This window comes from Rhipicephalus microplus, chromosome 5 (genome assembly GCF_043290135.1).
Source record: "Rhipicephalus microplus isolate Deutch F79 chromosome 5, USDA_Rmic, whole genome shotgun sequence".
In the NCBI taxonomy this organism is placed as follows: Eukaryota; Metazoa; Arthropoda; class Arachnida; order Ixodida; family Ixodidae; genus Rhipicephalus; species Rhipicephalus microplus.
In genome coordinates this window covers 92621437-92642408 of record NC_134704.1, presented here as the reverse complement: position 1 = coordinate 92642408, position 20972 = coordinate 92621437, and the positions used below count along the sequence as shown (strand labels likewise).

Sequence of the window (20972 nt, the reverse complement as noted above, 5' to 3'; positions counted from 1 at the left end):
AAACGCCAGATATTAGTAATAAAAATGAATTGCATAAGCATGTAACGAAGATATTTGTGCATTTGAAATTGCAAGGTGGATTTCTGCATTTAAAATTGTAAGGTCGGAACAAGACAGTAGTACTGCTGCAATGGCGGAAAAAAACGTACTCTTCACCAGTGCATTGATCTATATTCGCAAGTGTGTCGAAAAAATTCATTATAGCACCTTCGTGACACATAAAAGACGTTAATAATCTGTAATCGAGATGTCGACTTTCTTCAGATAAAATTTTGTTTATTTTAAATGCACATTTATTGGTCCATCCGTTGAATGAGCTGAAGTAACTTGATTTTGTCCTTGGGCGTTCTTTACACAACGGTGGCTGGGCCTGGTTGGACGCCAGTTACAGCACTGTCGACGAGAACTGAAATTGAAGAAACATTGAAAGAAATAGTTAGCACACATTCATTGATAAGCATTTGAAAAGACAGCGACAGCGTCCAATAGAAAGCGGACAGACACAGCTACCGTGAGCTGTGAGGCCGAGACTTTGGGAATGTACAAATACCGGTAGAAGGTGTAGTCTGATCAAGCGAATGCATTACACAATAATCATCATTATCTGACAGCGCAGCTTCCTTGACACGCCCTAGTTTTGCCTAAATGCAAGCTTTTCGGACAAATTTTAGGTGTGTATACGCCTGGATCAACGTAAAAAATAAGCTAATATCTTTGTACGTGTGGTATAAGTTAAACATGAAAGTAATATCGTTAAGATGCTGCACTGAGTGTAGATTTATTGCAGTTCTATGACGTACGGTACCCTAAGTACAAATTACTTTCAGTGTACATTCATGTTGCTCAGATGAATTACCAAATAGATCCCGTTATCAAAGTACTCATGACGTACCTGCGCCTCGTGGAGTGGCGGCGACAACGTCGGTCTTGTGCACTTCAGTGTTAGTGTGGACTGGTACTGGGTGGGCCACAGGGACGGGCACTGGGTAGGGAACTTGGCGGGGAACTGGATATGGCTGTGGCACGGGGACTGGTACTGGGTATGGGACATCTGTAGGGATTGGGACTGGCACAGGCACGATGCGCTCACGCAGGTTTCCAAAGTAGACAGCCTGAACCATGGGGTGACCAGTTACGGGGTCAGTGGTAGTGCGGATGTCAACGGGATGAGGTAGGAATCGCCCCCTGCGCTCGACGGCCCCAATACCATGTGGAGGGGGGAATCGTCCAAGAAGGGCAAAGTTGCGGTTGCCAATGAGGTTCAAGGTGGTAGCTCCGTAGAAGCCAGGATATGCTCCTCGGCCGAAAAGACTGGCAAGGCTGCGGTCGCCGTAGCCAGGGAAGCCACCGAAGAGGCCACCCAATCCACCATAGCCTCCGGGGTAGGAACCGTAGAGACCACTCAGTGATCCACCATAACTTCCGGGGTAGTATCCAGAAAGACCTCCAAGATATCCACCAAAGCTACCAGGGTAGGATCCATAAAGACCACTCAAAGCTCCACCAAATCTACCGGGGTAGTATCCGGAAAGACCACCAAGGTATCCACCGAAGCTGCCGGGGTAGGATCCGTACAGACCACTCAAAGCTCCACCAAATCTTCCGGGGTAGTATCCAGAAAGACCACCAAGGTATCCACCAAAGCTTCCGGGGTAGGATCCATACAGACCGCTCAAAGCGCCACCATATCTTCCGGGATAGTATCCGGAAAGACCACCAAGGTATCCGCCAAAGCTACCAGGGTAGGATCCGTAGAGACCACCCAAAACACCACCAAGGCTTCCTGGATAGGATCCAGCAAGGCGACCTAGGACTCCACCAAAGCTACCGGGGTAGGATCCGTAGAGACCACCGAGAACTCCGCCAAAGCTTCCTGGGTAAGATCCAGAAAGGCGACCTAGGACTCCACCAAAGCTACCTGGGTAGGATCCGTAGAGACCACCGAGAACTCCCCCAAAGCTTCCTGGGTAAGATCCGGAAAGACGACCAAGGACTCCACCAAAGCTTCCGGGGTAGGATCCATAGAGACCACCGAGAACTCCGCCAAAGCTTCCTGGGTAGGATCCAGAAACGCGACCTAGTACTCCACCAAAGCTACCGGGGTAGGATCCGTAGAGACCACCGAGAACTCCACTAAGGCTTCCTGGATAGGAACCGTAGAGACCACCGAGAACTCCGCCAAAGCTTCCTGGGTAAGATCCGGAAAGGCGACCAAGGACTCCACCAAAGCTACCGGGATAAGATCCGTAGAGGCCACCAAGAACTCCGCCAAGGCTACCTGGGTAGGATCCAGAAAGGCGACCTAGTACTCCACCAAAGCTACCTGGGTAGGATCCATAGAGACCACCGAGAACTGCACCAAGTCTTCCGGGGTAATATCCGGAAAGACCACCAAGGTATCCACCATAGCTACCAGGGTAAGATCCGTAGAGACCACCAAGAACTCCACCAAAGCTTCCTGGGTAGGATCCGGAGAGGCCACCAAGGATTCCACCAAAGCTACCAGGGTAGGATCCATAGAGACCACTCAGAGCTCCACCAAACCTTCCAGGGTAATATCCGGAAAGACCCCCGAGGTATCCACCAAAGCTACCGGGATAGGATCCATACAGGCCACCCAGAGATCCGCCGAAGGAGCCAGGGTAGCTTCCGTAGAGTCCACGACCAAACCCGCCAAAGTAGCCAGGGTAGGTGCCATAGAGACCACCAAGAGAGCCACCGAAAGAACCTGGGTAGCTACCATAGAGTCCACGACCGAACCCACCGAGGTAGCCAGGGTAGGAGCCATAGAGACCACCCAGAGAACCACCCCAGGAACCCGGGTAGCTTCCCCACAGGCCACCGCCGAGCCCGTTGAGGGAGCCAGGGTAAGAGCCAGTAAGACCACCCAAAGTTCCGGTGACGGATCCGGGCACGGTTCCGAGGCCAGTGCCGGTGAGCCCAGTTGTGACGCTTGGGGTAACTACAGAACTGACCCCACTGGTGACTGCAGGGATGGCGGGCAGTGAGCTTAGTGGAGCAGCAGCTACTGTTCCTGGAAGGGCAGCACCTCCTCTGACAATTGTTTTGATTCCGGCACCAAGGCAAGCCGGAATGGCTGTAGAGAAAACGAAAAAAAAAAACAATATAGTACCCATTGTTAGGCCAACTGATTCACACTGTATTAACAATACTGTGGCACAGCAAAGGTTGAAAGACGGGAGAAGCAACACAGACTGACGGAAACAAAAAAAAAACGTATTTAATGAGTGCAATTTTATTATTAGAAATACAGGAACTGACCAAAAGAAAAATGTCTTTAACTACTATGTAAAATAGCATCATGCTTGACTGATTATAAGCACATAAATATAGGTGAAGAAGCGAGGTTCAGTTTACTTTACTAATATAATAATCAACTAATCTCAATAAATACGTCGACAATCCACAAGCATAAAAAGTAAATTACCATCAGTTCTACTACAGAACTGGGTGTTCTTGCCGCGGGAAAGTTATTTATTATCAGGTGACCTCTAACTTTGCGAAATTTGGCTTCCAAATCAAATTATTTCCAAAGACTGCAGGTCAAACTATTTTCAAATACTAGTCTGCATGAATCAGAATGATTCAGACAGACTAGTATTTGGAAATAATTTGACCCACAGGCCACCGCCTGTATAGACTGTGATCAGTGGCCAGTTTTCTTATCATCCCTTAGCATCCCTTAGGCTGCCTTTGTTACTGATAATTTTAACAAGTACGTCTCAACAGCGATTCTTACATGCAACTTTCCCATTACCCCATTAAAGCTGTTCATAATGATATGTGTATCTTCTACCGTATGTCGTAGATTTTAGGATTCACAAATGGTCATGTCTTTCTAAGCAGAGCTGATTCTCATCTATTTAGGCTTGTTACATATTGGAAAACTCTGTTTCAATTGATTTAAATTAAGACATTTGACGTACATGCAAAAGAAGACAAATTTGGCTAGAAACGCAGTTCCTGAATTTGAGTTTTACATTATGTTTAATTGTTCTAAATGCGCAATATCTTTTGAATATACCAAAATTTTCCGACAATATTAGATTTTTCATATGAACGACAGCATGACGTGTGCATAATAACAATAATACGTAACGTAAAAAAAAAACGAAAGACACTTGATCGAAAGTCACTCGGCAGTTGTACGGTAAGAGCACTGACACCTCGCATGTTAAATTAGTTGTACTCAGCTTTGTTTTCTTCAACCGGAAACATTTTCTGCTAAACTTCAACAGCTGAAAGCTGCTGTAGATATTTTGTAGCTTTGAATTATAAAGGAAAGATGCGCCCGGAAGGATGTATTTATGAGAAAAAACGTAGCAAGTTTCTCGTAGTAACCATTCGGGCTGACGGACTTTTACGTTTCTATAGCGGAGCTGTCATTATCAATATTTGCCGTTTATCGTAAATAGAAAATTCCCTGAACTGGCGAGTGCTCAATCACCACGCAAGCATTCTGTACACATGGTTAAAAATGTGAGTTGAAACGTGCCGCTCCTGTGTTAATCGATGGTTTAACTTCGACAGTAATCTTGATCGGTATCAGCCGCCTGTATGTTCCCTTGTTATGTGTATGTCGTTGTGATGCGTCGTAAGATTTGCCTATATTTTTTTTTTGCGCATACGCGCTAAGGACTTATACAGCGTGGCCGTTATAATCGAGTTTCACCGTGTAGGGAGACATTTAGAGGCGGTATTCGAGCTTGATTCTCCACGACACGGAGGCTAGCGTGATACCCATTGGTTACCCAAACACGCTAGTAGAGCATAGCACACCCTTATGATAGTATAGCTAGCAAGTAAAAAATGGGAGTGAAAGTTAGAAGGACGACTTGAGGAGGGCAGAGCGAGTACAGCTTTGGAGAGAGAGATAGAAAGGGAAAAATAAGAAACAGAAAGAAAGAAAACGAAAGGGCAGAAGAACAGATAGACCGGGAAAGAAAAAAAAAAAACGTAGAGAATAACATGTGATCTAACGTACCCATTAATAGTATGGTATAGCAAGGGTTGAGAGGCTGAAAGCCCAGCCGAGCCAGCGCGAGTTTCAAGTGCCCCATCAGCTCTGTAGTTACCCAGCCTAGTGCGAATTATTGCATATTGCGAAAAATTTTTTTATTGCCGTTGCTGACCTGCTCTCCAAGCGAGAATTCGTACAGGTTGCTGTCTTTTATTTCTGTATAAACTCCCGCAGGTGGCCGTTCATTATTTCAAACATATTAAGATATCGAAGAAGCTTTTACATTTTCCTAATTTGTAAGCAAGTGTGTGGTTCTTGGTATTGTGCAACACGCGGGATTTAGGGCTACGATAACATTATCAACTTACACTCCCACATGTTTCTTTATGTACTGTTGCTGTGATTGGTAAAATAAAAAGAAACTTTTCATAATGCGTACATGGTTGATTGATTTCAACGCATAACTTGATTATTCATTATACATACCAAAAGATTGTTCTGATAGGCCTTCACCTGCCTCACTGTCGCCAAATATCGCTAAGCATTTGCGCTACGCAATTATTCCGTTTTGTGATCTCGTTGCAAACAAAAAAAAAAACATTTGAAAGTGCCTCGATGGCGCGTGCGATATCTTTCAAGTACTTTCTTCAACTCTTCAGGAACCGCTCTTGATATACAAGGGCCTTCAACCAATTCGTCCCAAGCTTCACGTGGACCTTACGAAAACGTCAACAAATCAGAACTGACTGCTGTCTTCTTTACACAGTTGAAGGCAATTAGGAAATGGCTGACACCCTTTCTTGAAAACATTTAGTGAGATTTCAAGTTATTCTTTAGAGCTCAGGTTCCTCTGTGGATAAGTTTACAATTTAATAATTAAATTTCATGACTTAATTTCGAAAATGTGGCTACAGTGATTTTCATTTTTCCAGATTTTTTTAAAAAGCGCTCGAGACTTGAGAAAGCACCCGACGAACAGGTGCTACGGCTCGGCAAAAGTATTGCTCTTAGGCATTATGCGAAGAAATAATCGATTATGTAGGTGGGCCAAACGCATCGAGGGACTTCAGAATTTAACAGTATTGATTTTGCCGTTTTAGTCTACTTGGATAGCCTGTCTCTTGAAACTTGAAGCGTTCAACTAAGCTTGGCTATGGTTATTGCTATAAGCGGCCCTTTTATAGTCTATAAGCTATGTTGGCCTCATTATGCAGATGGGTAACGTGGAGGGGGAGCAGATTTTGTCGTTGAATAGCGCTAAATGAAAGGTGCGGCCAGCGCATGTCGTTTTGGCTCGTTACTTAGTCACACTTTTTGTCTGCCGGCAGTATTGATTGCCTGTTCGTAATATGATTCAGGGAATCCAGTAGTAGGTAAAGTCACACTAGATATTATCACGGAAGCAAATTGTTTCGGCAGTAATTGACAGTGTCTACCATTAGTTAATAAACAATAAAAGCGCTAAAATAAGAGTTCAATAATTTTAGCTAGTTCCTGTCAATTTCTTCAGCTAATAAAAATGCTTTAATTTGGTGAACACAATACAATAACAGGTAGTTTTTTGCACTCTCGAAGGCGCATATAAAAGTTTTAAAGCTTGGCATACCTTTTCCGAGTTCCGTAGTGGAGTTAATGTGGGTCTGCTTGTCGCATAATTGTTTTTTAAGGCTTCATGTATTTCGAATAACACGAATATATTCAATATCAGAGTCAGAAAAGTCACGCGCTGATCTTAAAAGGCTTGCATGCTATACTTTTGGAACAGTCCAGATAGAAAATGAATGAGTTTAAAAAATGATCAGCAGGTGGGCGAGGGGCTGGCTTCGAATAATACACTCTACTGTAGAGAACGTAAGACAAAGTTTGAGGTCTAGCGAAAAGCCTCTAATGTGACCAATTACATTCACACGCGCCGGAAAACCACCACGAAAGGGCACGCACGAATTTGCAAAGCAACATTTTATAAACCAGTGTGAGGCAAGGCTTGCGGACAAGGAACACGACAATGATAGTGTGCGAAACTGAGATGGCCGGTTGATTGTCGCGGTAAAGGCAGCGGAAAAAGACGGCAACGTGGTACAAACGACACCGGACAACGGTGATCAACGCCTGCATGTGCCATTGGTGGTCACGTGTTGCCCTCGTTTCGGGCTGCTTTAACCAAGGGACGGTTGCTGGCATTCCTGGACCAAGCCAAGCGAGCCACTCGAACCACTCGACCTCTCAACTGTAGGGGCCCCTAACCATTGTATAGCATTCACCCTTTCTCAATGAGGCCTTACTTTCGCTTTCTTAAGGCTTATCGCATCAGCATATAAGCTTTTTTAAAATCATAAGATCATGAATAAACTAAAACTAAAGGGAAATTAGAACAAAGACCCTCTCTCGCTCTTGTGGATTTTGAAGGTGGTTATCGGTATGATTCGCTGACTTAAAAAAAAAAACTTTACCTAGTAGCCCTTAGAATGCGGAAAATAACAAGGGTAGAGCTGTTCAGCAATTGAACTCGCATAAAGATTAGCCCAATTGCTCAATAATCTGTTCAAGCTCTGCACGTTGCGCCTGCTGTCGGTCCGATAGCCGCGCCTATAGGACCCGTCCACCACGTGACTCCGTTGCGATGCTCAACTTCTCGCATGAACTGTTGCTCTCGTGCTAACGTCGACCAAAGTCGTCTTACCCAGTGATAGTAGTGCGACAGCACTGAAGAACTTCATGTTGCCGCAGTTAGGCGACCTCCGGCCGTTGGATGTGTTTTGTCTGTCGCCGACGAAAGGTGGTCGGTAAGAACCTAGCTGTGGCTTATATATACGCTGTCGTCTTATTTTTTATCGTACTAGCTTTGGCTGAGAAAAGCAACTTAAGAGAGGTGACATATAGGCATTGTTTTTCCAATAATCCATTGGTGGTTTCGCGTAGGCAGTGAAGAAGAATACATAAAAAAGAACGTTAAAATACGACAGATGGCGATTTTCTTCTTGCGTTGCACTTTTCACATTGAATGCGCGTACTTTTTATTCTTTTGAGGTATTATATTCAATATTACAATGGCAGGTGTATGAAAAATTGTTCACTTGCTTCGCACTGCACTGATGCCATTGTGCTTCGTAGAACATTCACCAAGGCAACAATGCCACAAAGCGAGTAGGGTTTTCGTGCTTGAACGCAAGGGTCTCATATTTATTTATTTATTTCAATATAATGCAAGCTAGCTTGGCACTGGCAAGAGGGGCAGTACACATGAAAGAGCAAAATGCAAGGATGGCGTAATACATGCAATGATACATTTTTGAACATGGGTGCATAAAATAGGATGCATTAACAATGGGTGCATAAAATTAATAATTCTCATACATAGAGAAATAAAATATCATTAGCACTAAAAAACAGATAACAAAAAAAATATGCTCCTCCAGAGCTTGGACAAAGTGTGGCGACGTAATGACCGAATCTAGAATTGTGTTCCAGTCCTCTATTGACTTGGGAAGGAAGCTATTCTAAGATGACTTAGTATTAATACTGTGGTCATTCTAGTACACAATCTACTTCGGAAATTGTACCTTTCCTAAATGGCTGGTAGGCAATCAATGAGAATTCGTGTTTGCTCACGTGTGATATGCGAAGAGATCCTGTCACCTGGAATATGAAGTAGAAGAAAAATAAATGCAATGTGATCATCGTCTTAAGATTTTAAAGAGGCTATTAGCTTCAGTAAATGGTCTAAACATTATAGAAAAAAAGATAATTCATGCATGAGGCGATAACGAGCCGAGTCAGAATCGAGGTTTGATTGTCCAGGAATCGTTGCCAATTCATTTACTGCTCAAAGGATGTATAAGCGCGTGGGAGTCAGTATGAAGAAAAGAACAAACAAATTTATCCTTCCGTCATAGGAACCGGTAAAATATGAAAGTAAATCATATACTTACAGAAGTAGTTTAATAGTTGCGTACATTGATATAAGAGAGCTTGCTCAATGTCTGGTGGTGTTCTACAAGTACAACACTGCTTAACGTGGATGCACCCACGTTAACGCTTCGTCATACATCTCCATCCCGATGACAAACACCCATCAATAATGATTACACAAACTCTTGTAAGAAATGAATGCGGAACCAGAGGAAGCGATGTGGCAGCGAGAACGCGATGATTGGACGCCGACCTTGGGCTAAGGTCACCAACTCGGGTCACGTTGGAGTTATTGAATGCCACGGCTCGACCAGAGGGAAACGTAACGAGCGTTGTGTCTTGTCTGTTGGCCGGCTGCATTTTTTCGACACGGCAAGCGTAAGCGGTGAACGTGGAGTTATAACATACAAATGAATAGGGCGCGTTGCTTTAGGTGTTCCAGAGGTATTTTTTGGGGACGGTGCTCTTTAGGCCATAGGTCGTTGTCCTCCGTATGCATGTATGTAGCCACCTCTTGTATATGGCTTGCTCAATATATAACGTTGCTTTATAGATCTTGGAGAATATTATAACTAGATGGCGTTAGTAGTTCTCACAGCATATCCACGGAGTGAATGATGATGAGTGGGGCGAAGGGCCCGTGCGTCCGTCAATTCTCCCATCGATTTCGCCCATCCATTCATTCATCCATCCATCGATCCATCCATCCATCCATCCATCCATCCATCCATCCATCCATCCATCCATCCATCCATCCATCCATCCATCCATCCAGCAATCCACCCACCCGCCCCTTCATCCATCCATCCATCCATCCATCCATCCATCCATCCATCCATCCATCCATCCATCCATCCATCCATCCATCCATCCATCCATCCACCCATCCATCCATCCATCCATCCATCCATCCGTCCGTCCGTCCGTCCGTCCGTCCATTCGTGCTTCCCTTCTTCCACCCGTCCGTCCGTTCGTGCTTCCCTTCCTCCCCCGTCCGTCCGTTCGTGCTTCCCTTCCTCCCCCCGTCCGTCCGTTCGTGCTTCCGTTCCTCCCTTCGTCCGTCCGTTCGTGCTTCCGTTCCTCCCTTCGTCCGTCCGTTCGTGCTTCCCTTCCTTCCTCCGTCCGTTCGTTCGTGCTTCCCTTCCTCCCCCCGTCCGTCCGTTCGTGCTTCCCTTCCTCCCCCCGTCCGTTCGTTCGTGCTTCCCTTCCTCCCCCGTCCGTCCGTTCGTGCTTCCCTTCCTCCCTCCATCCATCCGGTCGTGCTTCCCTTGCTCCCTCCATCCATCCGATCGTGCTTCCCTTCCTCCCCCCGTCCGTCCGTTCGTGCTTCCCTTCTTCCCCCCGTCCGTCCGTTCGTGCTTCCCTTCCTCCCCCGTCCGTTCGTGCTTCCCTTCCTCCCCCGTCCGTCCGTTCGTGCTTCCCTTCCTCCCTCCATCCGTCCGTTCGTGCTTCCCTTCCTCCCCCCGTCCGTCCGTTCGTGCTTCCCTTCCTCCCCCCGTTCGTCCGTTCGTGCTTCCCTTCCTCCCTCCGTCCGTCCGTTCGTGCTTCCCTTCTTCCCTCCATCCGTCCGTTCGTGCTTCCCTTCCTCCCTCCGTCCGTCAGTTCGTGCTTCCCTTCCTCTCTCGGTCTGTCCGTTCGTGCTTTCCTTCCTCCCTTGGTCCGTCCGTTCGTGCTTCTGTCAATTCGTCTCTGCTCCCTTCCTCCCCCCGTCCGTCCGTTCGTGCTTCTGTCAATTCGTCCGTGCATCCCTTCTTCCCTCCGTCCATCCGTTCATGCTTCTGTCAATTCGTCCATGCTTCTGTACATCCATCCGTCCGTCCGTGAGTCCGGACGTGCATCCATCTGTCTGTCTGTTCATGCATTCGTCCGTCCATCCGTCCGTGCATTCATCTGCCTGTCCGTACATGCTTCCGTCCATTCTTACGTCCGTCTATTTGTTCGTGCTTCTGTTCGTGCTCCTGTTTGTGCTTCCGTTCGTGCGTCCGTTTATGCGTCCGTCAATGCAACCGTCAGTCTGTCCACACGTCCGTGCCTCTTTTCATCCATTCGTTTATCCGTCCATCGATTAATTCGGACACACGGACGGATGGAAACATGAATGGACAGATGGATGGACGGATGCGTCGCCGCACTCGTCATCCACTCCATAGATATGCTGTGATTTTTTTTGTATGGATGAAGGCTATGAAAGACACCAACGCTTGAGGTAAGATCACCAACTGGGTGCGATCTTACCTCAAGTGTTGACAAAATTGTACATACTCCTATTAGAAGACCCACGTACCGCGCGATCTCAGAGGATGTTAAAGAACTCCAGATGGTGGAAATTTCCGGAGCCCTCCACTACAGCGTCCCTCGTCATGAAGTCATGGTATTCGGACGTAAAACACGAGGTCTCGTTAACACTAATATATCTTCCTTCCCAAATATAAGTTGCTCTAGTTTCTGGATAACGTATGTTGTTTTAGAACAAGTTACTCATCAATAAGAAAAACATAGCATAATATTTTTGAGCGAACAAGGCACCACTGCTGTCCTCTTAAGGAGAATAATCGCTGTAGGACAGACTGGCACTAGTTTTGCGGGAGAAAAGTACCTTACCGGCCCCAGAAATCATCCGCTGAGTTTTAAGCATATGCTTTTGAGTCACGCAACACGGGCCTGATAATGCAACAAGCAAAAGCAGCTGGAGGTATGATGTTACGAAGCCATTGCTTCTCTACATTGTTTCGACCCCACACAGGTTCTTTTTCGAGTTCAAGAAAGACAGGCACTCTTGGAACTGGTTACAAATATGTTGCCGTTATCGCAAGCATTATGTGGCCACGCTTCAAATAGGTTGTTGCCGAGCAAGTGCATTGTGCGTAGGTGCTCCGATTAGCCGAAATCTTTAGGGCAAGTCGCGCGCCGTTCAAACGAGCCGCTACATATTTGATTTCCGTGTGGAGAGCTTGCTTTCCCATTGTGAATGTTTGATGGCGCTGCGATACCGTGTGCAAGTGTTCACAAAGGCATGTTCTTCTTAGGCGTATTTGACGGGTGTTTCTCTTTAAAGCAAGCTGAAAACGCCGCGCTTTCATTACTGGAATGATCGAATTCTTCACTAGAAATGTTGTGTACTTGCAAGTGAATCTTTTTTGACAAGTATAGCAATGAGTAAATACATTCGGTAACAATACTTAAATAATATTTAAATTTAAGGTCCACAAGCACATTGGTGATTTGTGAACAACACTGAAAACAATGTGAGACCGGTATTCATATGACACATTCCCGTAAAATGATTCGGGCTCTTTATTAGTACTATGTGCGTGCAAGCAAAGCCCTCTTTATTGCTAAAATATTCTCACTGAAATGCATTCATTCTATAATTATTGTCATATCTATAACCACATGCTCATGAAACAAAAACTACGTGCCATGCGGGGCTGTATTGCGACCAATGAAACTTTTAATGATAGCGGCAGACAGCTCTTTTCTTGTTCACTGCCTATTTGCTTAGGTGCAGTTCCTGAGCAAATCGAATGTATTATCGATGGGTAATGCTTTATAGGACGATAGTGTTTCTGCGATAGATAATGAAGATGATGCGCTCGATAATGACAACAGATTGTTGAGAACGGTTTATGACCACCGAACACGAAGTCGTTACGACGGCAGTGTAATGATGAAGTAAAACGACATGAATATTCTCCCATGATTAAACAGTAGAAAGGGAAGAAATGGATAGGACGAACAGCTGAATCACGCAGCTTGAGGACAACCAGGCGTCCTTTGATCTCTCGACAGCAGTTGAAGAATGTGGCTGTGACAGTATGAGTACTGTGTGAAGCTTTGCGCATGTAAACATGATGCCGAATAGCAAAAACTGACATGAGATGAAAAACCAGGTACTAGACTATACAAAATATGTAATCTTCCACATACATGAAAATACTAAAATTAACGCTTTTTTTCAAATATTCAGCGTCTTAACAAGTTACCTAAATAACAGGTCAAGTAAAAGTATACAAATTAAAACGCAGTCTTTAAATATCAAATTGTTTTGCACTAGTCTTTTATTTACAGCGCCTAGCTTGGTCGTCAGAATAAAATAGTGACATATTATGGTACGATAGGTTGAGGTAATACCTATAATACTCATATTTGATCTATCCAGTTTGTTCAGAGTCATGCTATTAGAATAATTACATCCAGCTTACGTCTTTTCAATGATAAGTTACTACTAGACAAAAATAACATCCATGCTCTTACTGAACTCACTAAATACAACATTGGCACCTATCCTGCAGACTTCTTAATAATGAACTTTCCCCTTACATTTTTCCGCCTTCTGGTCTTATGATATATAGTAATACCTGGTTTGCAATAAACAATTTTCTTCTACCCAGTATACGTACTAATTATGGTAAACAAAATGTAAGATTTTCTTTCATCTCATTATGAATTACTATTCGACTTACGATAATACCTATCAGCTCATTTCATCAATTCTACAAGATGATGATGATGAACGAACTTTATTTAATTAGCAGAAAGATCTTCCTCCCCTTTAAGGTGCGAGAGGAGAAGGGAGGACCAAACCTAGACGACGGTCATGCCCTGGCGGCGTCCTCGACCTGCCGTATTAAATGGGCTTGTAAATGAGAGTCAGAGCTGAGGAGCGCGGTATCCCATCCACTCCCGTCTGGAAATTTGCCTCTCATGGGGGCCTGCGGGCATGCCCATAAAATGTGGCGCAAGTCCGCCCTGTTGTGGCAAAATTTACACTTGTCCGAATGAAGTTCCGGCACGCAGCGGTTCATTGTTACCGGACTAAGAAACGTGTGGGTCTGGAGTAGGCGCCACGCCACCACCTGTCCTTTGTTTATTGACGAGTGTGCGGGAGGATAAATTTCCCTGCTTAGCCTGTGATACTGCGTAATATCTCTATAAGTGGTCGTCCGCTCAAATCTCTCATCGTCCTCCCCGTTCGACCAGGGTAATCCAGAGGCTCGGTCTGTAAGTCCTCGAGCTGTCTGGTGTGCAGCCTCATTGCCGTGCAAGGAGGAGTGACCGGTTGCCCAGACTATTTCTATTGTTCGTTGGTCTTTGCATCCAGCCATAGCATCTTAAAGCTATTTGGGATATTTGCCCTCGTGCAAAGTTTCTCACAGTCGTCTGCGAGCCACCGGTGCTTCAGTAAACTAGAGAGACGAGCGAATCTTCGCGGTAACTATGAATTGAGCAAAATTTCTGCAAGTGGAATCATACTAGCATGCGAATCATGTCTGGGGAGTATGACGAAGTCCTTACAGTTCAGAACTTCCTTTTTGCGATGTCTGCTATAGGAAAACTTCAGTAAGACATTCACCATCACCGTCACCGTGTGGTCCTGCGAAGAGTCAGACGTCAAAGGACCTTATCAAAGATCGAGTGTGGTAATCCCTAGAACTGAGAAAGAAACGTTCAAGAGGGACCGCTGGGCTCGAGCGCTTTGCCAGCGTTATTGAGGAGAATGGAGTGCCTACGACTTTCTGCTCTCATGGCTGTTTCGTTAACTGGATGCATATGAAACTGATATTTTGTGAAATTAGTTTATGTCTAACATAAATAAAGGCTCTAACAGGCATAACGTGAGGTGTATGCCATGTACGGCGTGATTTACATTTCGTTGTCTTGATGCAGTGGCAGACATTTGGTTGGGTGAATATATACCAAAACTGGAATGGTGATACTGAAGTGCATGTCGAATAGAGGGCACATGTTGTAGCCTGAAAATCATGGCATATATGTAATGTACGACATGACCTAAATAACATGGTTTTGGTGTGCTTGCGCTGGTTTTAGTTACTTGATATAACCACAATTGATACGGCATCACGTAATTGTATGACAAACACACATTACGCAGTGTAGCATGGAAATATTAACATGGATGTCTGGTATGGCGTGCTTTATATGACGCTACGTTGGTGCCCTCGTGTCGTTTCTTGAAGCGGATTTATGCCGCAATTAGTAAGACGAAATGAAGTATATGACGAACATGAATTACCGCTGGTACCTGAAAATCATGAAATGCATTATATGTATAGCATGATTTACATGACACAGCCTTGGTTGGCAAGCGGAGGGTTCATGACTGGATATATACGAAGAATATCAGGGCGAGATTTGAGTGTGTGCCTAACATAAATGACAGATTGTAAGAGGAAAATCACGATATTCGTCTAATACACAGCATAATATGAATGGCATGGTCATGATGCGAACGTGTCCACCTCAACAATGCGATATGTATATGAATACTGGTATCGCATGACATGACTGTAAGACGAACATAAACTGCAAGTCGTAAGATGGAGGAAGGAAAAAGGCAATCATAGTGAGGTCCTCGCCCCAGCTGATTCAATGACTTAGCATGCGAATGTCTATTGTTCAGCTGTAACCTCTTGCAAAGATCAAGTGCCCCGTGACGTCCTCTGAAAAAAAATGTTCCACATTTGCCACCGCTGCTACGACCGTCACTGGCTATCACATGCAGGAATACAGATACCAAAATACCCAGCAAGATGGACGGGGAAGCGTCTTCCGTCATAGTTCAGTTGGTAAAACATCGGAGGCGTAATGCAAAGATTGTGGGTGGGCATCTACACCGACAGAAAGGATCATTTTTCGCCCACCTAAATTAATTTGATACCCGTCATTTTAACTGCCCTTCCGTTGAAGACAACAATTGTTGGTCTCAAAGACTTCGCTGGCTTAATTGTATGTTGCATTCATTTGTTTGTGCCACGCATGAAAATTCAGATGTGCATAACACACACGGTACGATTTCCATGACGTGGTCTTGATGCACTAGAGGCTGCTTTGTGAGTCAACTGCATATACGCTAAAGTAGCTATGGCTATGATGAGTGTATTACAAGCACAACTGAAATGTCCTGAGATGAATTTGATGACAATTACGTCATGTGCGCCACGCGATTCACTCTTAGGTGCACTCGGCTGTGTCATCAACGTGATTTATATGAAAATGAGTATGATTTCACATAAGTGTATGGTGAACATAAAAGAGAACTGATGCATTTATAGGCCTTAATATATGTTTCATTAGCTGGGTAGAAAATATATTGTATATACATACATGCGTGACCAACGTGCCAGTGTGAAAGACATGCCATGATCTGTATCCCCTGATTAAGGCGTCAGACAGTGAAGCATATTTGACAGTTGATATCTATTCACCCTCGGCTCATACTGCGAATGAGCACCTTCTCTTGCCTCTCTCTGTCTCATCTTTATACTCCCCCTTCCCATTTCCCCGGCGTAGGGTAGCAAACCGGGTATATGCCTGGTTAACCTTCCTACCTTCTCTCCTGTTGTGCTTGTCCTCCCCCCTCCTTCTCTTTCTTCGCATCAAAAAGTCAGCCAAGCTTAAACATTATAAAACGTGAACGACTGTTTCGTACTTATTGCCTCTTTTGTTGGGGGTAATTTGATCACCATGTGGTTACGGTCTTGGAGGGGGTCAGCTCTTGACTGCGTGCAGTGGCTGGGAGCTGGTGCTGCTCGGCCAAAGCATGCGCAGGAAGTGGGGGATGACTAACTTGAGAGGGCGCTAAGTCTGATGCATATGTTTGCTTTGACGTACCGGTTCCATTATTGTTTACAGTGCAAAATAATGGCCATGACGCTTTTTGAGTGATAGTTGCAGGCATAGCAATATCAGTAGCCGAGGACTACTTATACTGAATGATAAGAGCTGCTTATTTCATCTTTTTTTCCCCCGGCAAGGCGGGGCCAAAGACGGGTTTGTGAAAGGCACGTCATCACTTCCTTTGCAGTTTTGCATCCACTGTGATGATTTTGTCTTTTCGAACTATTCTAACGGGAGCGGAGGAATACGCCTATGAAATTTACGTATGATCTTCTGGTTGTAGCGCCAATTCAGTAATACTGACGTGTGGGGTCTAACGTGAGTGCTGACTTTGCGTCAGGTGGTAAGACACTGTTTAAAGTCCAGTGTAGTCAGCTTTTCTGGTGGCCCCACCGTGGTGGTCTAGTGTCTAAGGTACTGGGCTGCTGACCCACAGGTCGTGGGATTGAATCCCGTCGTCGGCGGCTGCATTTCCGACGGAGGCGGAAATGTTATAGGACCGTGTGCTAAGATTTGGGTGCACGTTAAAGAGCCCCAGGTGGTCAAAATTTCCGGAGACCTCCACTACGGCGTCTCTTATAATCATATGGTGGTTTTGGGCCGTTAAACCCCACATATGTATAGAGCATTTCTGGTGAGCCCGCGATGAGCGCACAACCGTTAGTTTACAATACACATTGATTCATCTCTTAAAGCTTGATTTATGCCAAAAAGTAAAGCACAGGCAAACTACTCGCGGACTGCTTCGCATTACACAGACTTCCAGAAGAACTGGAATTTGCCAAATTTGTATCGTAGAACTCTTGCAAGGCATGTGCCTTCGTTATTATTACTCTGAAGGAGAGATGCCTTTGGGCGGCGTTTTATAAAACGCATGGAAGTAAACTGAAAGGTCAGCTTCGCACTGGTGGCGCTAAGCTTGAAGGGAGCGGTGTTGCGGTGTTGCCTATCCGGAATCAGAATGAATCCGGAATCATTCCACATTTTCGTGACCCCGAAATGGAATGGGAAGAGAATGGTAACACAGATAGAAGGAATAGAATAGGCATACAATTACGTCTTTTTTCCGAAATAGAGTACATTTTCGCTGACGTGCTGTTTTTCTAACTTCCAACACTAGTTAGTGAGACCCTCGAATTGAATTAAGCAGCAATAAATAAAAGCATTTCTCTTTTTCGCACTACCACAGCTCTATGTCATGGTATCCGTCGTGCGGAACTACGATGGTGACATACCCACATTACACCTTGTGATATTTTTCACATCGGTGGCGCCTCATCCCATCCTTCACTTGTTTTTGCTTCTGCCGCCGTCGGCGACTTGGACGCACATTCGAAAAAGCGCTTCCCTGAGTTGTGATGCGTGTTGACGCTGGTGTGATGCTTGCGCTTACGGCAAGCTTTCCTATACCAGCTTGCACACCGTCTCACCACATATTACTCTTCCCCTGCTATTTTTCCAATAGTGTATTGCAGGCCTTCTGGAAGGCCTATGCTTGATTTTAGAGAGCTTCACTGTGAACGACTCTTTGTGACCTGTCACTTTCCTTGTCACATGTCTGTGAAAGCCACAGGACACTGCCAAAGCATATGGTCCAGAGCCATAATGCTATTACACTTCTCGCAATTGATTTAGACCTCTCTGTCTGGATATATTTTGTTAATGAAGTATGAATTTGGGTAAGTTCTTGTCTGTAACAATAACCGTCACCGTTTTAGATATGTTCAGCTGAGCGTGAGGAAATGAGAAGTTCCTCTTGTTCATGTACTCAGAAAGGTGTGGCAGTTAACTTGTGTCTCACGAAAAACATAAGCAATGCTTTGATGCGTGGAATGAGTCACGAAGCAGCACCTTGGTTTCGATTTTCTTTGTCTATGTAAATAGAAACATACCGTGGAACATTTATTACTATTTCTCATACTGTTCCTGTGTTATTTATTCTTAAAATGTAGATTACGATTTGTCTTTGTTTTGTATATTTTTATTATATTGTGTTTTTATTGCACTGTTTACTGGTTGGCAACAAAAAATTAGACACTTTTGACAATATTATCATTCCAAATATTTTTGTTGCTTTACAACATATATTTTTTTGAAAGGATCGTTTCATTGTGCAAAACTTGGTATGCTTCAATGCGTGTTGGAGTACGTTTCAAGCTGAACTTGCAAGAACTGCCGCGGTGGTGTAGTGGCTAACGTACTCAGTTGCTGACCCCCAGGTCGCGGAATCAAATCCCGGCTACGGTGATTGCAATTCAGAATTCAGATAGAGGCGAAAATTCCGTAGGCCCATGTGCTTTTATTTTGGTGCACGTTAAAACACCCCATAGTCGAAATTTCTGGAGCCCTCTACAGCGTCTGTAATGATCATATGGTGGTTTTGGGACGTTAAGTCCCACATATCAATCAAACTTTCTATGCTCCCGAAACATATGAAAAATAATAATTTTCATGCTATAACGCGTAAGTAACTATTTTCACGCGGTAACAAAAAAGTTAAGAAAAGACAATGCACAACGTGTACCGAATGCACCATTTTTTAGGTTAAAAATCCATAGTAGTCATTTTTAACTTACTGCTTCGACCTATATGCGACATGCATTGTCTCAGTAGCCGGTACAATTTTGCTACCACACTCGCATCGCACTCACAGCCCACATGCTTAACCTTCATGGAATAGCAAGAATGGAATTACGATTGTAAAAATGAATGTGATGGTGGAATAACAATCGCATTCGCAACGAATGCACGGAAACAATGGGATGACGATGAGTCCACGACGGGGATATGGTGATGACGCTCTTGCGACATCAGGTGGACGATGTCGGAATGACGACGTTAGAGCAACCAACACTCTTAAAACGACATGAATACGATTAACAATTACTTCGTGCCGATGGCGCGACGTTAATGGGATGGCATATAAGCATAAGCACGACTTGCGACAGTACAACGAAATAATTGGCAGGTATTACGTCAACGTAACGACGAAGGTGATATGGTGACACCGAAATAATGACGTTTCTTAAACAGTGGTGCTGGTCTACGACCGTATAACGTCAATAGATTTACGAGAATATTATAATGATGACGCCATCTCAATGCCATGTTGAGAGCTAGAGGACGAAGATCAGATGCGGGAAAAGAAAGGACTTTGACGGCTGTGCGAGAACACCTTGAGCATGCATGCATTCCTTTTCGATCCATGAAAATTACCTTGAGCTGCTCCAAGCATTACGCCGACAAGCTTATCAATTTGAGATTCGCTATGGCCTCCTCCATCACCGGAATTACATGTTTTATGGCCGCAAGTGGTTACTATAGCAAAACCCCACTATCTCCGTGTTCAAATATGTTCAGCCATCTGCGCTTACCCACAGTGCACACATGCGGGTGTCTTCAAAACATGTTCTTATCTTGCATCAAGGTTTTATTGGCGAAGCATGTACACCTTTTTGTGCAAGTACATTTTGTTATCAACTGTGCCAACGACGAGAACCTCCTCATCCACATGCCTCTGGTTCGCTCCAGCCAATCTAGTGGCCGACCAGGCCCTTCAACCACACGGGCATTGACCTGTATGGACCCCTTCAACGCACGGCTTCCAGAAACCACTGGTTATACCCGTGCCACACGGGCATAGAAAACGACATTTGGTGGCGAAGGCCTTCAGTTCCCGAATGACATTCGTTTCGCCGGCGCTGCTACACGTCCAAAGCGAATGACATTTGACTTGATGATGTCGATCACAGCACCTTCCAAGTGAGCATTGAGTGAATAGCAATAAAAAAATTAAGAAGCATTTACAAGCTTCATACACATCAGATAATCATCAAATGTAGAAATAAGCGTATTACGCTGTACTAAGTTTTAGTTTCTTGCTTTCTTTTACAACGTTGCAGCCGACCGTATCAACCTAAGCGAACACTAGTCAGATCCACAGCGTACATAGACACTAAAATTGACAAGCGTTTCATTTTCAATACTTTATTTTCTTCGTATAACGTTCAAAGCATTTTTTTAGGACTTTAGTGCAAATAAAAGACGGGAAATTTCATTTTTAGCTCAATATGATTTGTTTTATATACTTTCAGGTAAATCGCACTTCACGAGCTGTGTCGTCGAGAGTAGGCATTTCTCAGTCAACTGAGTTCTGGCGAAGGCAGTTGGTGGCGAATGGCATTCGAATGACATTCGGATGAATGCCATTTTGTTCGCCCGTGTGGCACCGCGCGAATGTCAATAAATCTGAAGGCATTCGGGGGTAAATGCCATTTTTTCTGCCCGTGTGGCACGGGTATTAGTCGTCGTGGCTGACCATCTGACGCGATACGCCGAAACTGCTTCCTTGCCTGCTGCCCTGACCCGCGACGCATCATCTTTCCTCCTGCGGAACTTCATACTCCCTTACGGCACACCACGTGAACTTCTGAGCAATACGAGA

The 20972-nt window shown here is 44.7% G+C and overlaps 1 protein-coding gene across 1 annotated transcript in view; it reads right to left on the bottom strand.

The window, feature by feature from the left end:
• Positions 1–255: 255 nt before the first annotated feature.
• LOC119173796 (uncharacterized) overlaps positions 256–20972 on the bottom strand; it is a 47949-nt gene continuing 27232 nt past the window's right edge. Inside the window, exons 5-7 of the mRNA XM_075894537.1 lie at positions 7662–7801; positions 893–3097; positions 256–406 (exon numbers count right to left, since the gene is read on the bottom strand). Of these exons, the coding sequence (XP_075750652.1) occupies positions 351–406; positions 893–3097; positions 7662–7801 (2401 nt within the window). The 3' untranslated portion in view covers positions 256–350. The remainder of the gene's footprint in view (positions 407–892; positions 3098–7661; positions 7802–20972) is intronic.